The sequence below is a fragment of the Danio aesculapii genome, chromosome 20, assembly GCF_903798145.1.
Source record: "Danio aesculapii chromosome 20, fDanAes4.1, whole genome shotgun sequence".
Classification (NCBI taxonomy): domain Eukaryota; kingdom Metazoa; phylum Chordata; class Actinopteri; order Cypriniformes; family Danionidae; genus Danio; species Danio aesculapii.
The window spans coordinates 37647715-37664194 of NC_079454.1; the positions used below are offsets into that span (position 1 = coordinate 37647715).

Sequence of the window (16480 nt, forward strand, 5' to 3'; positions counted from 1 at the left end):
ATCTCAACTCGTAACACTGCGCTCACGACATTTGTCATTGAAATAACGCCACAGGTAGGTAGTAGATCTGTGTAAAAAAGGCCTGCTGCCACAGGTGGAAAAAATCCTAGAGGAAACACTGATTAAGTTTCACCACTTTTGAAGGTTATTATTATTACCATGAGTAAATTTTTATTTATTATCTGGTAAATAATTAATTATTTGATATAATCTGCTATGTTACAACTGTGATATATTATTAAATAATAGCATTATTTATAATATTCATTAATAGTAAAAAAAATAATAATATATTTATTATTACTATTTGTATTATTATTAATGCTATATTTATTATTAGTAGTAGTATTGTGGTTACACTAGTATATACTAAAATCATTTGTTTAATAATATAAACAAATGATCAACCCAGTAAAACAAGTGAATAATCAAATTATTCCGTTAATGGATTTTTTGCATATTTCAGCATTCATTAATTTTATAAAATATTCTGCTTATAGTCTCTGCTGTTATATAGTTATAACAATTGTTGAGCAATGAAGCAATTAAAATAAGTAAAAAATTCATGTCATAAAATAAATCAAACAAAAAATGAATAACTATTAATAAAATGCTTATACCTATATTATATTAAAATATATTTATACAGTTGAAGTCAAAATCATTAGCCCTCTTGTGATTATTATTATTTTTTTTCTCCAAATTTTTCCTAAATGATGTTTAACAGAGCAAGGAAATTTTCACAGTATTTCTATAATATTGTTTCTTCTGGAGAAAGTCTTATTTGTTTTATTTTGGCTAGAATTAAAGCAGTTTAGATTTTTTTTCAAAACCATTTTAAGATCAGTATTTGTAGCCCCCTTAAGCGAACCATCATTATACAATGATTTGCCTAATTACCCCAACTAGTTAACAAAATTAACCTAGTTAAACCTTTAAATTGCAGTTTAAACTGAATACTAGTATCTTGAAAAATATCTAGTAAGATATTATGTACTGTCATCATGGTAAAGATGAAAGAAATCAGCTAAATCAATTGAAACTATTATGTTTTGAAATGTGTTAATATGTTAAATAGAAATTGGGGCAAAATCTACAGGGGGGCTAATAATTTTGACTTTAACTGTATGTTAAAATATTTTACATTTAAAACATTGAGTGAACGAAAACTATGCCCTGATTTCATTTACTACCCAAACTCCTGGTGTTCAATATGAATTACTCTTTAAACCAATACATGGCCTTTTGTAAATACAAAATTGTTTAAAAGCCATCACAGGTCACTTTAGCTCTTGTCATTTCTCAAAGGGTCATCACACTGATTGGCTTGCTCTCATTCTTTGGTTTGTCACCCAGAGCTCTGGCCCTCTCTGTTTTCATTCAGTGCTCTCAGCCTGAGGGAAGGGGGGTCCGCAGGGGCGTGCGAGAGATCAGCCAATGGCGACGCTGTCCTGCCCCCTGACCTTGTGCAACAGAGGGCCTCTCGTAGACCTCAGCTTCCCCTCTCTCCCTGTGAGGAAGAGAAACAGGAACTTACTGCCCCACCTCTTATATCACTGGCTTAAGTTGTTGTTAGTTTGTCAGAACACATTTTCAACTTAATTCTAACCTTTCTGATCAATGCCATCATCGGCCATCAAAAAACCTGTTTACCTGGAATGTAACCCAGATGTCTTTTATGACACTTGAGGACTGGGTGGTATTGACATACGATCCTGTGCAATGGTAAATGATGGAATTTTTCCATTGAATTTCCTGCTAAAATAACTATAGAGTAGGGCTGTGCAATATGATGATATACACTCACCGGCCACTTTATTAGGTACACCTGTCCAACTGCTCATTAACACACATTGCTAATCAGCCAATCACTTGGCAGCAACTCAAGGCATTTAGGCATGTAGACATGGTCAAGACGATCTGCTGCAGTTCAAGCCGATTGTCAAAATGGGGAAATAAGGTGATTTAAGTGACTTTGAACGTGGCATGGTTCTTGGTGCCAGACGGGCTGGTCTGAGTATTACAGAAACTGCTGATCAACTGGGATTTTCATGCACAACCATCTCTAGGGTTTACAGAGAATGCTCCAAAAAAGAGAAAATATCCAGTGGGTGGCAGTTCTGTGGGTGCAAATGCCTTGTTGATATCAGAGGTCAGAGGAGAATGGCCAGACTGGTTCAAGCTGATAGGAAGGCAACAGTAACTCAAATAACCACTTGTTACAACTGAGGTATGCAAAAGAGCATCTCTGAAAGCACAATATGTTGAACCTTGAGGCGGATGGGCTACAGCAGCAGAAGACCACTCCGGGTGCCACTCCTGTCAGCTAAGATCAGAAAACTGAGGCTACAATTTGCACAGACTTACCAAAACTGGACAATAGAAGATTGGAGAAACGTTGCCTGGTCTGATGAGTCTTAATTTTTTGCTTCAACATTCAGATGGTAGGGTCAGAATTTGGCCTTGCTTGAAAGCATGGTTCCATCCTGCCTTGTATCCGTGGTTCTGGCTGGTGGTGATTGTGTAATGTGTGGGGGATATTTTGTTGGCACATTTTGGGCCCATTAGTACCAATTGAGTGTCATGTCAATCCCACAGCCTACCTGAGTATTGTTGCTGACCATGTCCATCCCTTTTTGACTACAGTGTACCCATCTTCTGATAACTACTTCCAGCAGAATAACGCACCATGTCATAAAGCGCGAATCATCTCAGACTAGTTTCTTGAGCATGACAATGAGTTCACTGTACTCAAATGGCCTCCACAGTCACCAGAGCTCAATCCAATAGAGCACCTTTGGGATGTGGTGGAATGGGACATTCACATCATGGATTCGCAGCCGACAAATCTGCAGCAACTGCATGATGCTATCATGTCAGTATGGACCAAAATCTCTGAGAAATAGATTCAACAAGGTACTGGAAATATTTCTCAGAGATTTTGGTCCATATTGACATGATAGCATCACACAGTTGCTGCAGATTTGTCGGCTGCACATCCATGACACGAATCACCTGTTCCACCACATCCCAAAAGTGCTCTATTAGATTGAGTTCTGGTGACTGTGGAGGCCATTTGAGTACAGTGAACTCATTGTCATGTTCAAGAAACGTGACGCATTATCCTGCTGGAAGTTGGACAGGTGTACCTATTAAAGTGTCCAGTGAGTGTATATTTACTATAGGCAAAACAAGAAGTCATTGGTTTCATATTATGCTCTATTGTTTATTTTATGCCGTCACAAAATACATTGTTTTAGGGTAATATTTTTTCATACTTATAAGAGGATTTTTATATGCAATTGATAGTTTTCAGTCATGAGACCTGTGCGGCGATCTGGCGGGCAAAAAATAATGAGATGTAATGGCAGCTACATTGGGATCTGCATAGAAACCCAAAACCGTCATATGTCAAGCTTCGAATATTTGGATCTTATGTTAACAGAACAGAATCGACATATGATCACAAACTGTGAATTGTGGGCTCTTGCGATCCATATACTGCATCCACAATATCTTCTAGATATTTCTCAGCGATTTAATCATAAGTGACTGCGTTATAGCACATAAGTAGGCTTTTATATTTGTAGTTGGTTTCTTTTACTTTGATTAATTTTTGCTGGTAGGAGAAATCTATTTGTTCACTTCTGCCATTTATTTACTTTGACTTTGCATTTCAAATTATACTTTGCACTTGACCTCGAAATTAGAATAGAAACTGTATAAAAAAAGCATAAATGCGCACTGACAGTTATAACGTTAGGTACCGTGGATTGTTATAGGTCAATAATGCTATTGTTTCTCCTTTCTGGCTGGTGTTTCTCTGAAGTAATTCTGTAGAAGCACAGCTCAGGTGTGTCTCTTCATAGGTTAGTAACGCTAAACCTTATTGCACAGCAATCATCCATCTTTTTGGCTAAAAAGCAAGAAATTATTCAGCCGGTGACTTGGTCAGTAATGTTTTGATCACCCAGGAGGGCGGTCCCCTAATGGTGTGACAACATATGAGAACTATTAATACTGGGATACAGACAGAAACATGAATATCAGCAGTGTGAGAAAGTGAGAAATATGATCATATATGTACATTTGTAAGTACTGTATATACTTTAAAATGTAAAAAAAGAAGTGGTGGCTGTTAACATGTGGTCAATATATACAAATTAATTGATGGAATTTACAGAAATAGTATTATATTGTGATAAATGTTGTAGAGGTGAGTGATATAGCAAAAATGCAGTCTTGATAATTATTTTCTATATTGAACAATAATGATATTTATTTCTATATAAGTTGTTAAGGTTTCCACTTTTAAAAGAGTATCCCAACCATGACTGAAGGTGGACACTGCTGGCTGGAAAGTGAAATTAGCGCGCTAAACAATACTGGGTGACGCAGCATGACCTTTTCGGCCAGGAATTTGATGAATCTCTAATATCAGCACAATTATAGATTGCTGTTGTTGCTTATTTCTGATGTGTGATTAGCACTTAGGATCAATATGAAGTAAAAATGTCCAGAGCTTATCATCGTTATCAACATAAATTTTATTGCGATTCGATATATCGTTTAATGGCCCAGCCCTAATATGTTGTTTACAGGTTATGAGATGACTTATACCATCATATGAGTTTTCTGTTATATCACCCAGCCCTAACCCTGAGTTATTTTGCCAGCTTAATATAAAATACCAAATATTTTAATTAAGCTGCTCACTATTAATTAATGTCGCTCATCAAGAATCTATACCTTCAACTCAAATGCGTATCATTCAGAGCAACGTCTGTAAATTCTTCTGATCTGTCAAAGAAATATTGGTTTGTTTTGAGGCTTCTTTTGATTAAACCTCTGTGCATGTGGGTGTGAGAAAGGATGGACACTGTCGATGTGATTGTTGGATGATATGAATGAGGACACTAGGACCAAATGTCACTTTTAGTTGGATGAAGGGCACATCAAAGAAAATGTTCACATTTCAGCCATGCTGTCATACGGCATAGCACACTTCATTAACATTCCAGCTCTTCAGCAAATGCACTTTGGAAAAAAAAACAACTAAATCCGATTCAATTTGAAACCCGAGAAATGAAGTCAGAGCACAATTTGCTAGGCAAAGGTCACCAAAGCCAGCAACCATTAGCTTTGTTTGCTCACTGTGCGTTGTTGAATTCCTGGGTAAAATTACTTAAAGTATTATTCAGCTCATTTTGAGAACTGTGTGTAATGGCAGTCATTTGTTCACTTAGCCCCTCTTATTTAAAGTGACAGGATGTATTTAAAGCAAGGAAAATCTTTCTATCCATGAAGTTGATATTCCGGCTTCGGCTGATATTAGTTATCGCTTTTGGTTAAATGTATGTGCTCCCTTTAAATATATTTAATTATGCAGAGCTTTTTTAAATGGTGTGTAATAAATTACATTTTGCATTGTTTTTTTTTATAAGAAATCTTGTAGATTTAGTAAAGCTGCATAAAAAGCCTCTCTATAGCCGGGTTTCTCTATAGCCATCCTAACGTAAATTGAATCTTTTCAAATTTTGCGAAAACGTAAAAAAACTACAAATGTGAATTAGCCGCACATTTATTATTTGTTTTAGCGCGCTGACTGTAGTATTGGTAACCTAGTAACCAACAGTAAACAAGGCAAGCATAATGAAGGTAAGTCTACACAGGATATGCGGCTGGCCGGAAGTGCGATGTCAAAGTTTCTGCCGGGTCTTAAAAAAATCTAAAATTTGTCTTAAATCGTAAAATCCAAATTTCTTAAAAAGTCTTAAATTTACTGAAATATTGTGTTGAAGGTCTTAAGTCTTTTTTTAAACTGGTCTTAATTTTCCTTTGTTCATGTATTGCTACCCAATCTGGCCAAAACCTATACAATCACTAACAATCCATCCCAAATAAACTTTTTATTTAAAAAGGTCAATTTTAACTCTATCATAATGGTTTAATAATTTTCCTTACAGTAACATTTGTTTAAAAGTTCTCCATGTATTTACTGCTGAGGACACCGACGTGGGCAGATTGTTGTGCATAGATTTAGTTTATTATAGTTTAAAAAAAAAATTAACATTTGTTACTTTTTTAATTATTATTAATGTATAATTGTTTTATTAAATGTATTAAATTATAATATATTTTTTGATAGGGCAAATAAAAAACTTATCCAACTTGGCCATTTGAAAAATTCCTTAGCCTTTAGCCCTTTTTGAGTCTAAAATTTCATTCGTAATGGTCTTAAAATGTCTTAAAAGTCTTAAATTTTACTCTGTGAAAAACCCTGCAGAAACCCTGGATATGCACATCAATGTAGCAGCGTTGTTTTTGACACTGTAACAATATTTAATATTTTTACAGTACTGTGATGGTTGGGTTTAGGGTTAGGGTAGGGGTAGACGTTAAAAAATACAATTTATTGGGTAATTTAATAGAATACATAAATAATACTCCATACAACTAGTGTTTTTACATTACTGTGACGGTTGGGGTGAGGGTAGACATTAAAAAAATACAATTAATGGGAATTTTTGATACAAAATATAAATCAATATCCATAACTTCCCGCTGCAACTACATCTGATCTAGCAACAACCCCTAATGAAGAGAGCTGATTAGTCACAAGTGTATTTTTTTGCTACGTCAGAATGTATTTGGGCAAATGCGTTTCTATTTCCCGTTATTCTCATTTGCCCTTTTTTCTCATTAGCTCTTTTTTTAGCCCCCCCCCCCCCCCTTTTTTTTAAAACAGCTCAATTTGAATGTTAAAACTTTTTTTGAGTTACTTTTTTTTTATCGCTCATTTTTAATGTAATACTTCAAAATGTACATTAAAACAGCTAATGAGTGTTTTCACATATTGAACTTGACTTTTTATTTGAACTTGTGCTATAAAATATCTCTGTTTAATGCATAACGAAATTGCCCATCCCAAAATCAACATTAGTAATTGGTGTTGCTTTTATTGTATTAAGCACATTTTTGTGTGCTCAGAATCCAGCTATTTTATTGGGAATTCATTCAATGCGGTGAGCAATTTCCACTTTCCAATTGACCAATTGGATTTGTCTCAAAAGAAAACTACTTTGTTTGAAAGTGACTTGACTTTAGCTTCACTTTAGCAGTGAATTTTTTTGTTGTTGTTGTTGGGATGTATTTTTCAATAGTTTTATTGACCACCATGTAAATGGTCTGATTGCTTAAAGGTCCCTGTGAGATTAAAATAAAGTTTTTAAACATTAGTAAGAGTATTGTTAGTTTTAAGGATATCTATAAGCTAGTGTGCTCCAAGACAGAATTTATGTTTAGAAATTGTAAAACCGATATAAACATCCAAAGTTTGTAGTTTGTCACTTTGGCCTGAATGGATCAATTACTTTTATTTCTTATTCTTAAGTCTATCATCAAATCTTGACCAATCAAGTGCTTTCTAGTATCTGACATGCTCCGCCCCCTTCAAGACAGTTATTTGCTTTTCATTTGATGTGCTTTAGCTCAACCACTCTCACTGGGAGAGCTGTGATTAAACAAAACACTATTGGCTGTTTTTAAGGGGGAGGGGCTACTATGTGTCCCACCCTCTCTTTATATTTCTGTTGAGATTACGTCAAACATAAAATAAAAAATACTAAATTTGAAGCACTTTAAAAGAAATTCATAGCACACCTCTCTTGGAGTATTATTTAATAAGTCCGTTTTACAATCAGTGTGGGATGAGTCACAAAAGTTGAATTCTTACTGTTCTGAGCAATCTGAGCAATAGTAATGATGAACTGATGATTCATGCATTGACAAGCACCAGTAATAAATGAAATGTGACGTCTTTCCTCTTCTTACAAATAAAGATGTAGAGGAGTTGCGTCGTGAGTTTTTCCTCTGAAAAATAGTAGGAGGATTCTGGCAATTCAGTATCTATAGACCAGCTGTCTGAGTATGTGGACACATAAAGCACTTACATCACCACATCGGTACCCTAGTGTTATGAGATCAGGTATCGACTGCTGCACCACTGCCACGGTAACGCCGCTGTCATGGCAACTGGCTGTGTTTAAAGTAGGAGTGGTGTCAGACTGGTGATTGATTGGTAAGGAGGCTGATTGTGAGGTCGAGTGGAGCTCCTATTTGGATCCATTTGTTTTGGGGTAATTGTGAAGATGTGTGAGCTTAGTTCCTTTCTTGTAAGATTTTTCACAGATTCTTATTCTTATTATGATATTTTTCCATTGATTTATTCACATATCAACATTATAGAGCGTTTATGACATCCAATGTCAGTGGCTAGATTTCAAGATAAAAGTTATTAAAACCAAATTGTTTCCACCATAACCAGTGAAGCTTCCTATGCTTCAAATACCAAACTGTAGTCGGTCTTTTGTTAATGGGCATCAGTTTATGTCTTTCATCAATGCAATAAAGCTATGCTTATTAATATTTATCATTTTTTTTAAATCACTGGAATGGACTTCATAGTGTCATTGTTGGGTGCCATGATTCTGTTCGGATTGTTCGATTAACTTCACCACCCAGACCCTATTATAGGGTAGTCTAAGGTACATTTCATGCAAAAGAGAAGGAACAAGGGATCAATTTAATTTGAATTACAACCAAGTGTGTAAGCACCCTAAGATATGGGTGTTGGCCATCAAAAAATTCAGTTGAACCCTGATCAAATTGCAGCAAACCACTAGACTATTATCAGTGCAGTAATGTGTGACAGTAACATGTAGTTGCAGTGTGTTGTTACAGGGTGAGGACTGCAGTGGCATTACTTAAGAGAAATGTTAGTATCGCTAATGGTATTAGAACTGTACATTTGTATTTCAACCACCTTCTGAAATCTTATACCGGCGATAGAAATAAGCTCAGTTAGAATAGCAAAATATGTGGCACAGAGTTGCTATTGTGTTGACTATATCATATTGCAATATGAACCAATATTACCAATATTAATGATGAATCTAAAGTAATTTACAGAATACTTGTATTACTAATAAAATAATAAAGCAGTACCCAGTTTAAATGTAAAATGTTACCTGATAGAGATGGAAAGAGGCAAAAAGCACGAGCTAGAACCTCAGTTAGAATGTCCCTTAACCATGTGACCAAATCCGAGACATTCAAATTGGTCTATCAGGGCTTTACCTTGAGGTATGAGCACACAGCAGACCCCTGAAATGCAAACATCAGCCCACAGGCCTTCTATGCTTTTTGGAATTAGTATGTGCCATTTTAATAAAAAATACATGGATTGCAATAAAACAAAATGTTTATGATGATTTTCAGTGTTGATGACCACCAACATCATCTCTCTGAACAAGCAGTACAGGTCTGATCTGACCTCATTTTAGGGTGCTTTCATACCTACACGTTTGTTTTGGAACCTGGCGCATTTGCCCCCTTAGCTTGATTCATTTGGGCACATGTGAACACCGCAATCATGCTCACTGAGATTGCCTGAACGAGGTGGTCTCGGCTCGGTTTGAAACAAACTCTGGAGCGGTTGGGTTATAGTGACCAAAGCAATACGGTCCATCGAACTAACCAACCATGCTATATCACAGTGTATTATTGTTATGTAATAGCCAAATATATGACTGTATGAAAAGAGAGAATGTGTAGGGGGCGGGATGTAATTCCTACCGGTAAATGTGCATACCTTTTTGGTGTAATGTCTTATTTGTCATAAATTAAAATAACTACATATGCCTGCTGAGTGGAATCACGGAAAATAAACCGTGGAACTCCTTACCAATGTAAGGAGAGATAACTATTTTGGCCTGGTTAGATACTTTGCAGTGTTAAAGCAGGGTGTCTGCAGGGTCTTAAAGTATTAAAAGTTGATAAATTAATTATGAGAAAATTAAGGCCCTTAAAAGGTTTTAAAAAGTCTTAATTGTGTTTTTACAAGGTCTTAAATTTTGTTCAAGCCTTGTCCAAAGTGTTTGACTCCAGAAAAGCATAAATATATTTATTTTCCTCCTAATATTAACAACGGCGTGCTCGATCCACGTGATTTGTTCATGCCAGGGCATGTGCAGCTATTCTCCTCCATCCGGGTGATGCCACGTAATTTGCGACAAACACAGGAAGGTGATGTGACGATCTCCACATGTAGCGAAACCATAGAGCAAAACAAACGGCAAAATGGGAAAATGTGGTTTCTCCTGGTTGGAGAAAGACGTGTTTAAACAGTGGCTGAAGCCTGTCGCTGAAAACAACCGCATAATTTATTCTTTGTTTATTAACAGCTGTTTATTAAGTTAAAGGTTTGATACTGATTAACTTGAAGTGGCGATGAGGTCTTCAAATTTTCTGAGAAGGTCTTTAAAAAGTCTTAAAAATGTATTGAAATTACCTTTAGGATTCCTGCATATACCCTGTAAAGTGAACCGCCCCAATAACCAAACACAACATTGTAACAATTTTAACTCCTGCTTCGAAACCAAACAATCGATGTATAGGTATGAAAGCACCTTTAAACTCTTGTGTTCCAGAATTGAGAACGAAACAATCCAGACTGCTGTATCCAGTGAGTTGAGCGTCTCTGCAGAAGCTCCTCGGCTAGAGCTACATTGCTATTATGTGTGTAAATACGGCGCTGAAGCTCTGATCTAAATTTAGCCTTTCCTTCAAGAAGTCTTCACGTAGAATGCAGCCCAAAACAAACAGTCTCGTCCTCTCTTCTTTCCAGCTGCTGGACTGATCCATGTTCTCATGTGGTCCTTCAGAAGCTTTGATCTCAAGAGGAGAAACAAGGTTAAGTAGCTTGGCTGCAGAATAATCATTGACACTTTATATCAGTCCTTTGAGTCTAACCGGGATGGGAATGACCAAATTGTGACTCTTTGGTCTCAAGCTTTTCTCAAGAGTGCTTGCTGCACTTACTGCGACTGGCTCCTGTCCAAAAGTACCACTTTGCTCACATTAGTCTTAGAGAGGCTTCCGCTGCATAGCTTTCATCCACCCAGTCCAAAAGAGGAAGGGGGACAATAGTGAAATGATGTACGTGTTTCTTTGTGTGTGAATAAAGGCTTCTTAAAACATTCGAGAAAGTTCTGGCGGATGGGGATGCGTGATATTTGTTTGGAGGGTGTGAATTGCAATCAGAAAGTTAGTGGGCTGTGAGATTTATGAAAAAAAGCCTGTTGTACATCCGTAATTGTATACTTTCCTACTATATAGTAGGTGACAAATAGTATGTGAGCTGAGTAGTATGTCTGGATTCATAGTATTTGGAAAAACTGTAGGTGAGAAGTACCCGGACGGCCTACTACTTTCAGTGAGATTCTGAAGTGTGCATCCTGAGGAATTTATGAATGGGAGTAAAGAGGCAGCTGATGCAGTTAGGTCATGGGATGATTACAAACGACGGATGTAGTGTGTCAGAATTCCATTCATAATATATATAACATCAGGCTTCAACGCTAAGGATTTCTTCTAATGGCCCGATTGGACCAGTGGTTTTGATTTTTACTTGCCCTGCCAATAATTTCACTGGCCCACCAAAAAAAAAAAATTTCTTAGCCACATATTTTAAATGATGTGTCAAAAGGTTTGTAAATCTAGAATTTAAATATAAAATAAAATTGAATAGGTGTATAATGAGCAAAATTCAAATTGTTTTGCAAAGAAAAGTGGCTGTATGGAAAATGTGCAGGTATTTAATTGCAACAATGTTTTTATTGAGGCTGACCTGCCAAACTGACGGCAAACTGTACAAAACATCACTTTCATTTTTTAGTCGTGTTGTACCCTCGTAAATGTCTGCTTCCAAGATGTTAGAAACAAACGTTTTCTTTTAGCATCATAATTTGATTTTGTCCCCATGTTGCTGTCTTTTCACTGTACTGGTTGTTAAGGAAAAAAATAACATGCTCACAATATCTAATCAGATAAGAGGAACCGAAAAGCAATATGGTGTTTACGACATCAGAGAGAAGGTAGCATTTGAAGGCTTAAAAACACAAATTGTTTGAAGATTCTAAGACTGTATTTGCATGCAATTGACAAATAGTCGCAGGCAAGTTAACTTTAGTGACAAAACTGCAATGGCCCGATCGAGCCAGTAACGATCCCGTCATCTGTACCAAACATCTCACACACTGGCCCCGGGCCATCAGGAAGTCCTTATTGTTGAGCCCTGATACAACATAATTTTTTAATGGTTGTCAAGTAAATTCAAATGTAGTACCTACACAAGTATGCATTTTCAGACTAAGCAATGCTAAAAATGCTATTCTGCACAATTTTTTTTACATTTACCCATTTAGCAGAGGCTTTTATCGAGAAAAAGTTCAAAAAGCGTAACTTGAGCAGAAACTTTGCGTGAGGTGAAAAACAAGTGGTAACACTTTATTTTGATGGTCCATTTAAGTCTTAGTGGACTGTCTGCTTAATATCTGTTGATACTGCTCCTTCAACAAACATTATTTGACTACCCTAACCCCAACCTAACAGTCAACTTATGATCTAATGAGAATTAGTTGGCATGTAGACGCAATTTAACTTAAATTCAACAAACAGACCATCAAAATAACATGGGACCAAATGTGTAAAATAGAGCAAGTGATGCTATGCTTCATGTCTGGTGGTCATTTAAAAATTAATTCAGTATGATGATTTCGGTCTCACTTAATGTTTTCTTGTTATTCACACTACTTATTATCCTAGTCTTTTGAATGGTAGTGCATGTTTACACACTCAGATTTAGGCCCAATTCCGATTTTATTTTATTTTTTTTACCTATACCCCTTCCCCTTGGTCCTTGAAACAGAGTGTGAAGGGCAAGGGCTTCAAATTTACTCCTAAGAAATGGAAAACCACTACAACACTCGCACACGTCATCATATGTTGTTTCGAGTTCTTACTTATGAGTTAAATACTTAAATTTGTGCATCTCCTGACTCGCGTGTGCAGCCATGTTGCTGTTGTAGCTGGTGTATTTTGTGAATTTTCATACCCCTCAGTTTCTAGTGTGGTCCTGCTATCTAGCTCTTCCCTTTAGCCCTACGCCTTTAAGCTAAAGAGAATTGGGACACCCCTTCACGTGACCGCGTAAAACAAGGTTGTTGGAGTAAGGGGAATGGCTGAAGCCTCAAACCTCATTCACACTATAAACGAATCGCATTGGCAAAACGACAAGCGACCGGTCATTTCAACAGATAGCAAGCGACTTCCGGCGACCTCCGTCTACATAAGCGAAAGCGACCGTTGGTGACCAGGTGGGCCTGTAGAGCGATGTGACAAAGATGAGAATACTTCAACTTTATGCAAATTAAGAGCGACTTTCTTGAGCGACTTACAATAGGAGCACCAGTAGAACTCACGTGTTCCTCTCTCAGCTCGCTCAGAGGCCAGTTGCATTCGTGCTGTATATAGCTACACAGACCTGCGTTTGCAGCAGGTCACCACTCAGAGTGACCGGCAGCTACAAAGTCGCTGCTAGTCTGAATGAGGCAATATTCACACAACGAGCGACTCAAGACAGCAAAGCAACAAGTGACCGTTCATTTTAAATAGAGAGTGGGCGACTTCCGGCGATCTGTGTACGCGAGTGACGTTTATCGACCAGGTGTGCGTATCGAGTGACGTTACAAAGTTGAGAATCCTTTAACTTTATGCAAATGAAGAACAACTTTCTTGAGCGACAGCCAATAGGAGCGCCTGTAGAGCTCACGCGATCCTCTCTTAGCTCTTGCAGAGGCCGGTTGTATTCTCTTTGCTGTAGACCTACACAGACCTGCATTTGCAGCAAGTCGCCACCTAGAGCGACATGCAGCTACAAAGTCACGGCTAGTGTGAATAAGCTGTAAGGGGTAGATTTGGGATTGGTCCTTAGACTTCTGCATCACCTTTTCACAAAAGTAAATGTTTGTGTCTACAGAGAATGCAGCTCTGATGTCTCCAAATGATGAGGTGCAGCAGAGTGACATATCGTCCAGCAGTCACGGCATGGTGGAAAAGGAAGCTCTTGGGCCTCTTCTCTTAGAGGTTTGTTTGATATTTTGGTATCTTTATTTGTTGAATAATATATGCTCTAATTGAGGTTTTATGGTTCAGAGTGTTGTGATGTATGAATATGTAGACCTATATTAGCGTCCTCATCTAAACTTGACCCAGTTTCTACAGTTCTGAGTGTGAATGTGATCCTGTGGCGCTTTCGTGAATCTTATTTTTGTCTTCCATCTCGCTTCTCTGCTCATTCCATAAGGCCCTGGATGGCTTCTTTTTCGTTGTGAACCGTGAGGGCCGCATTGTGTTTGTCTCTGAGAACGTCACCGGTTATCTGGGTTATACCCAGGAAGAGTTGATGACCTCCAGCGTCTACAGCATCCTTCATGTGGGAGATCACAACGAGTTTGTGCGCATTCTGCTGCCCAAGAGCCTTGGTAAGTCTCGCTGAATGAAGATAAAACACTTTACATCTAACGTGACATGAGACTTCCCCAGAAAATGTTTGAGGGTTAATGGACAGTTTTGATGAGTAGGATTTTTTCCTGGTTAACATGAAAACATGTTGCTTGTTAATTTATCCCATCACACTTGTTTACAGCATGTGTTAAAGAATGGCAAATAAAGCCACACCTTTTGAGCATTTATGTTGATTTGAGTATTCAGTCAAAAAATTACTAAATAAATGCACACAATGCATTTATAAATATACCTATATTTGAATAAGTAATAGTGTGTTTGTTTAGTTTATTGACCTTATTCTGCTATGTGGAAGTGTGCTCATTTTTGTGATAGTTTTAGAACTTCTGATTCTGTTGCCTATGGGACAATTAACTAGGAATAATAAAACGATCAAAATACTTGCTCTACAAACAAGTGTGTTCATGACCATGCATAAAAAGATGAAGAATAAAATAAGAAGATATCAGTTTGCAGCATGAAGCATTAGAACGAGCTGTTTTTAACGTCTAAAAATCAGTGGAAGTGAATGAGAGTGGCAGTGTCAAGCCAAAATACTGCACTCGCTCGTGCGTGAAAAATAACGTCAGTAGCTTTAATAAACTAATTTTACTTTGCAACATTTTATCACATGATCACAATTGTTGTAAAAACTATTCAATTAACAACAAAAACTAACTACCAGTGATTAAAAATAAAAATAAATACAAAATATATATTTAAAAACTGTCACACTTTATTTTGATGGTCCGTTTGTTAAATTTAAGTTACATTGCACCTACATGCCAACTAATTCTTACTAGATTATAAGTAGACCGTTAGGTGGGGGTTAGGGTAAGGGTTAGTGTAAGTTGACATTGAAAGTTACTGATAGTCAGTTAAATGTCTGTTTAGCAGCAGTATCAACAGAAATTAAGCAGACAGTCTACTAATACTCAAAACAGCATTTATTTGCTCTTTTATTGCTAATAATAATAATAAGAAAAAACAGAATATATAATTTTAATTATTTTAAAAGTGCTTTGCTGTTTCATTGCTAATAATAATAATAATAAGAAGAAGAAGAAGCAAAACAGAATATATATTTTTAATTATTTTTAATAGCGTTTTTTTATGTTTTTGCTAATAATAATAAGAAAAACAGAATATATATTTTAATTATTTTAGTAGAGCGTATTTGCTATTTTATTGCTAATAATAGTAATAAGAAAAATAGAATATATATTTTTAATTATTTTAATAGCGTTTATTTGCTGTTTTATTGCTAATAATAATAATAATAAAGAAAACCCTAAAGCATATATAAAATAAAACTAAATATAAGAAATTGCTAAAAACAGCAAGTAGCTGATTGAATTTTAAGTAAATGAAATTGTAAGTAACATTATTTTTAGCTATTTACTTTGTGCTTATTAAATTTTTTTTAATAAAAAGCACAGTTTGTGGGGAAAAGGAACAAAAGGCAGGTTGAGCTCTTCACTAATCATTCACTGTATATACTAGCACAAAGGTTAGAGGTCAACATTTTTTCACTTCAGAACTCAGTGACACTTCACTGGTGGTCTTTATCTCACACTTCTCTTACCTTGCACATCTGCGTGTGTGTTTTTAGTAAACGGTGTACCATGGTCTCAGGAGCAAGGCCGGAGGAACAGCCACACGTTTAACTGCAGGTTGCTAAAAAGGCCTCCAGACGAGGTGGACTCAGAGAACCAGGAGGCCCGACAACAGTATGAGCTCATGCAGTGCTTCACAGTCTCTCAGCCCAAAGCGCTGCAGGAAGAGGGCGAGGGTAAGACCACACACACACTCAGAAAATCAAACACATATAAACATTTGGCTTGGAGTCTGATGAAGCTGTCATTGACACTACATTGAGATCTGTTTTCATTTTAGGATTTGAAACGACTGATTAAAAAATAGTGTCTTTAGCACTTATCTGTAGATTTATGTTGATCTTTTTTGCATATCTGCTTTTTCTAAGTGTGATTGCTGTGTTTCAAATTGTGGGTGGCACATTATTTGATAAAGGCCTCTTGTACAGAGTTTCTCACCTTGACCAAACACACCTGAT

At 36.7% G+C, this 16480-nt stretch overlaps 1 protein-coding gene across 3 annotated transcripts in view; it reads left to right on the forward strand.

The window, feature by feature from the left end:
- ncoa1 (nuclear receptor coactivator 1) overlaps nt 1-16480 on the forward strand; it is a 106841-nt gene that overhangs the window by 63589 nt on the left and 26772 nt on the right. For all 3 annotated transcript variants that reach the window (XM_056480566.1, XM_056480568.1, XM_056480567.1), the window contains 3 exons: nt 13880-13986; nt 14207-14384; nt 16019-16198. In XM_056480566.1, coding sequence (XP_056336541.1) covers nt 13880-13986; nt 14207-14384; nt 16019-16198 — 465 coding nt within the window. The remainder of the gene's footprint in view (nt 1-13879; nt 13987-14206; nt 14385-16018; nt 16199-16480) is intronic.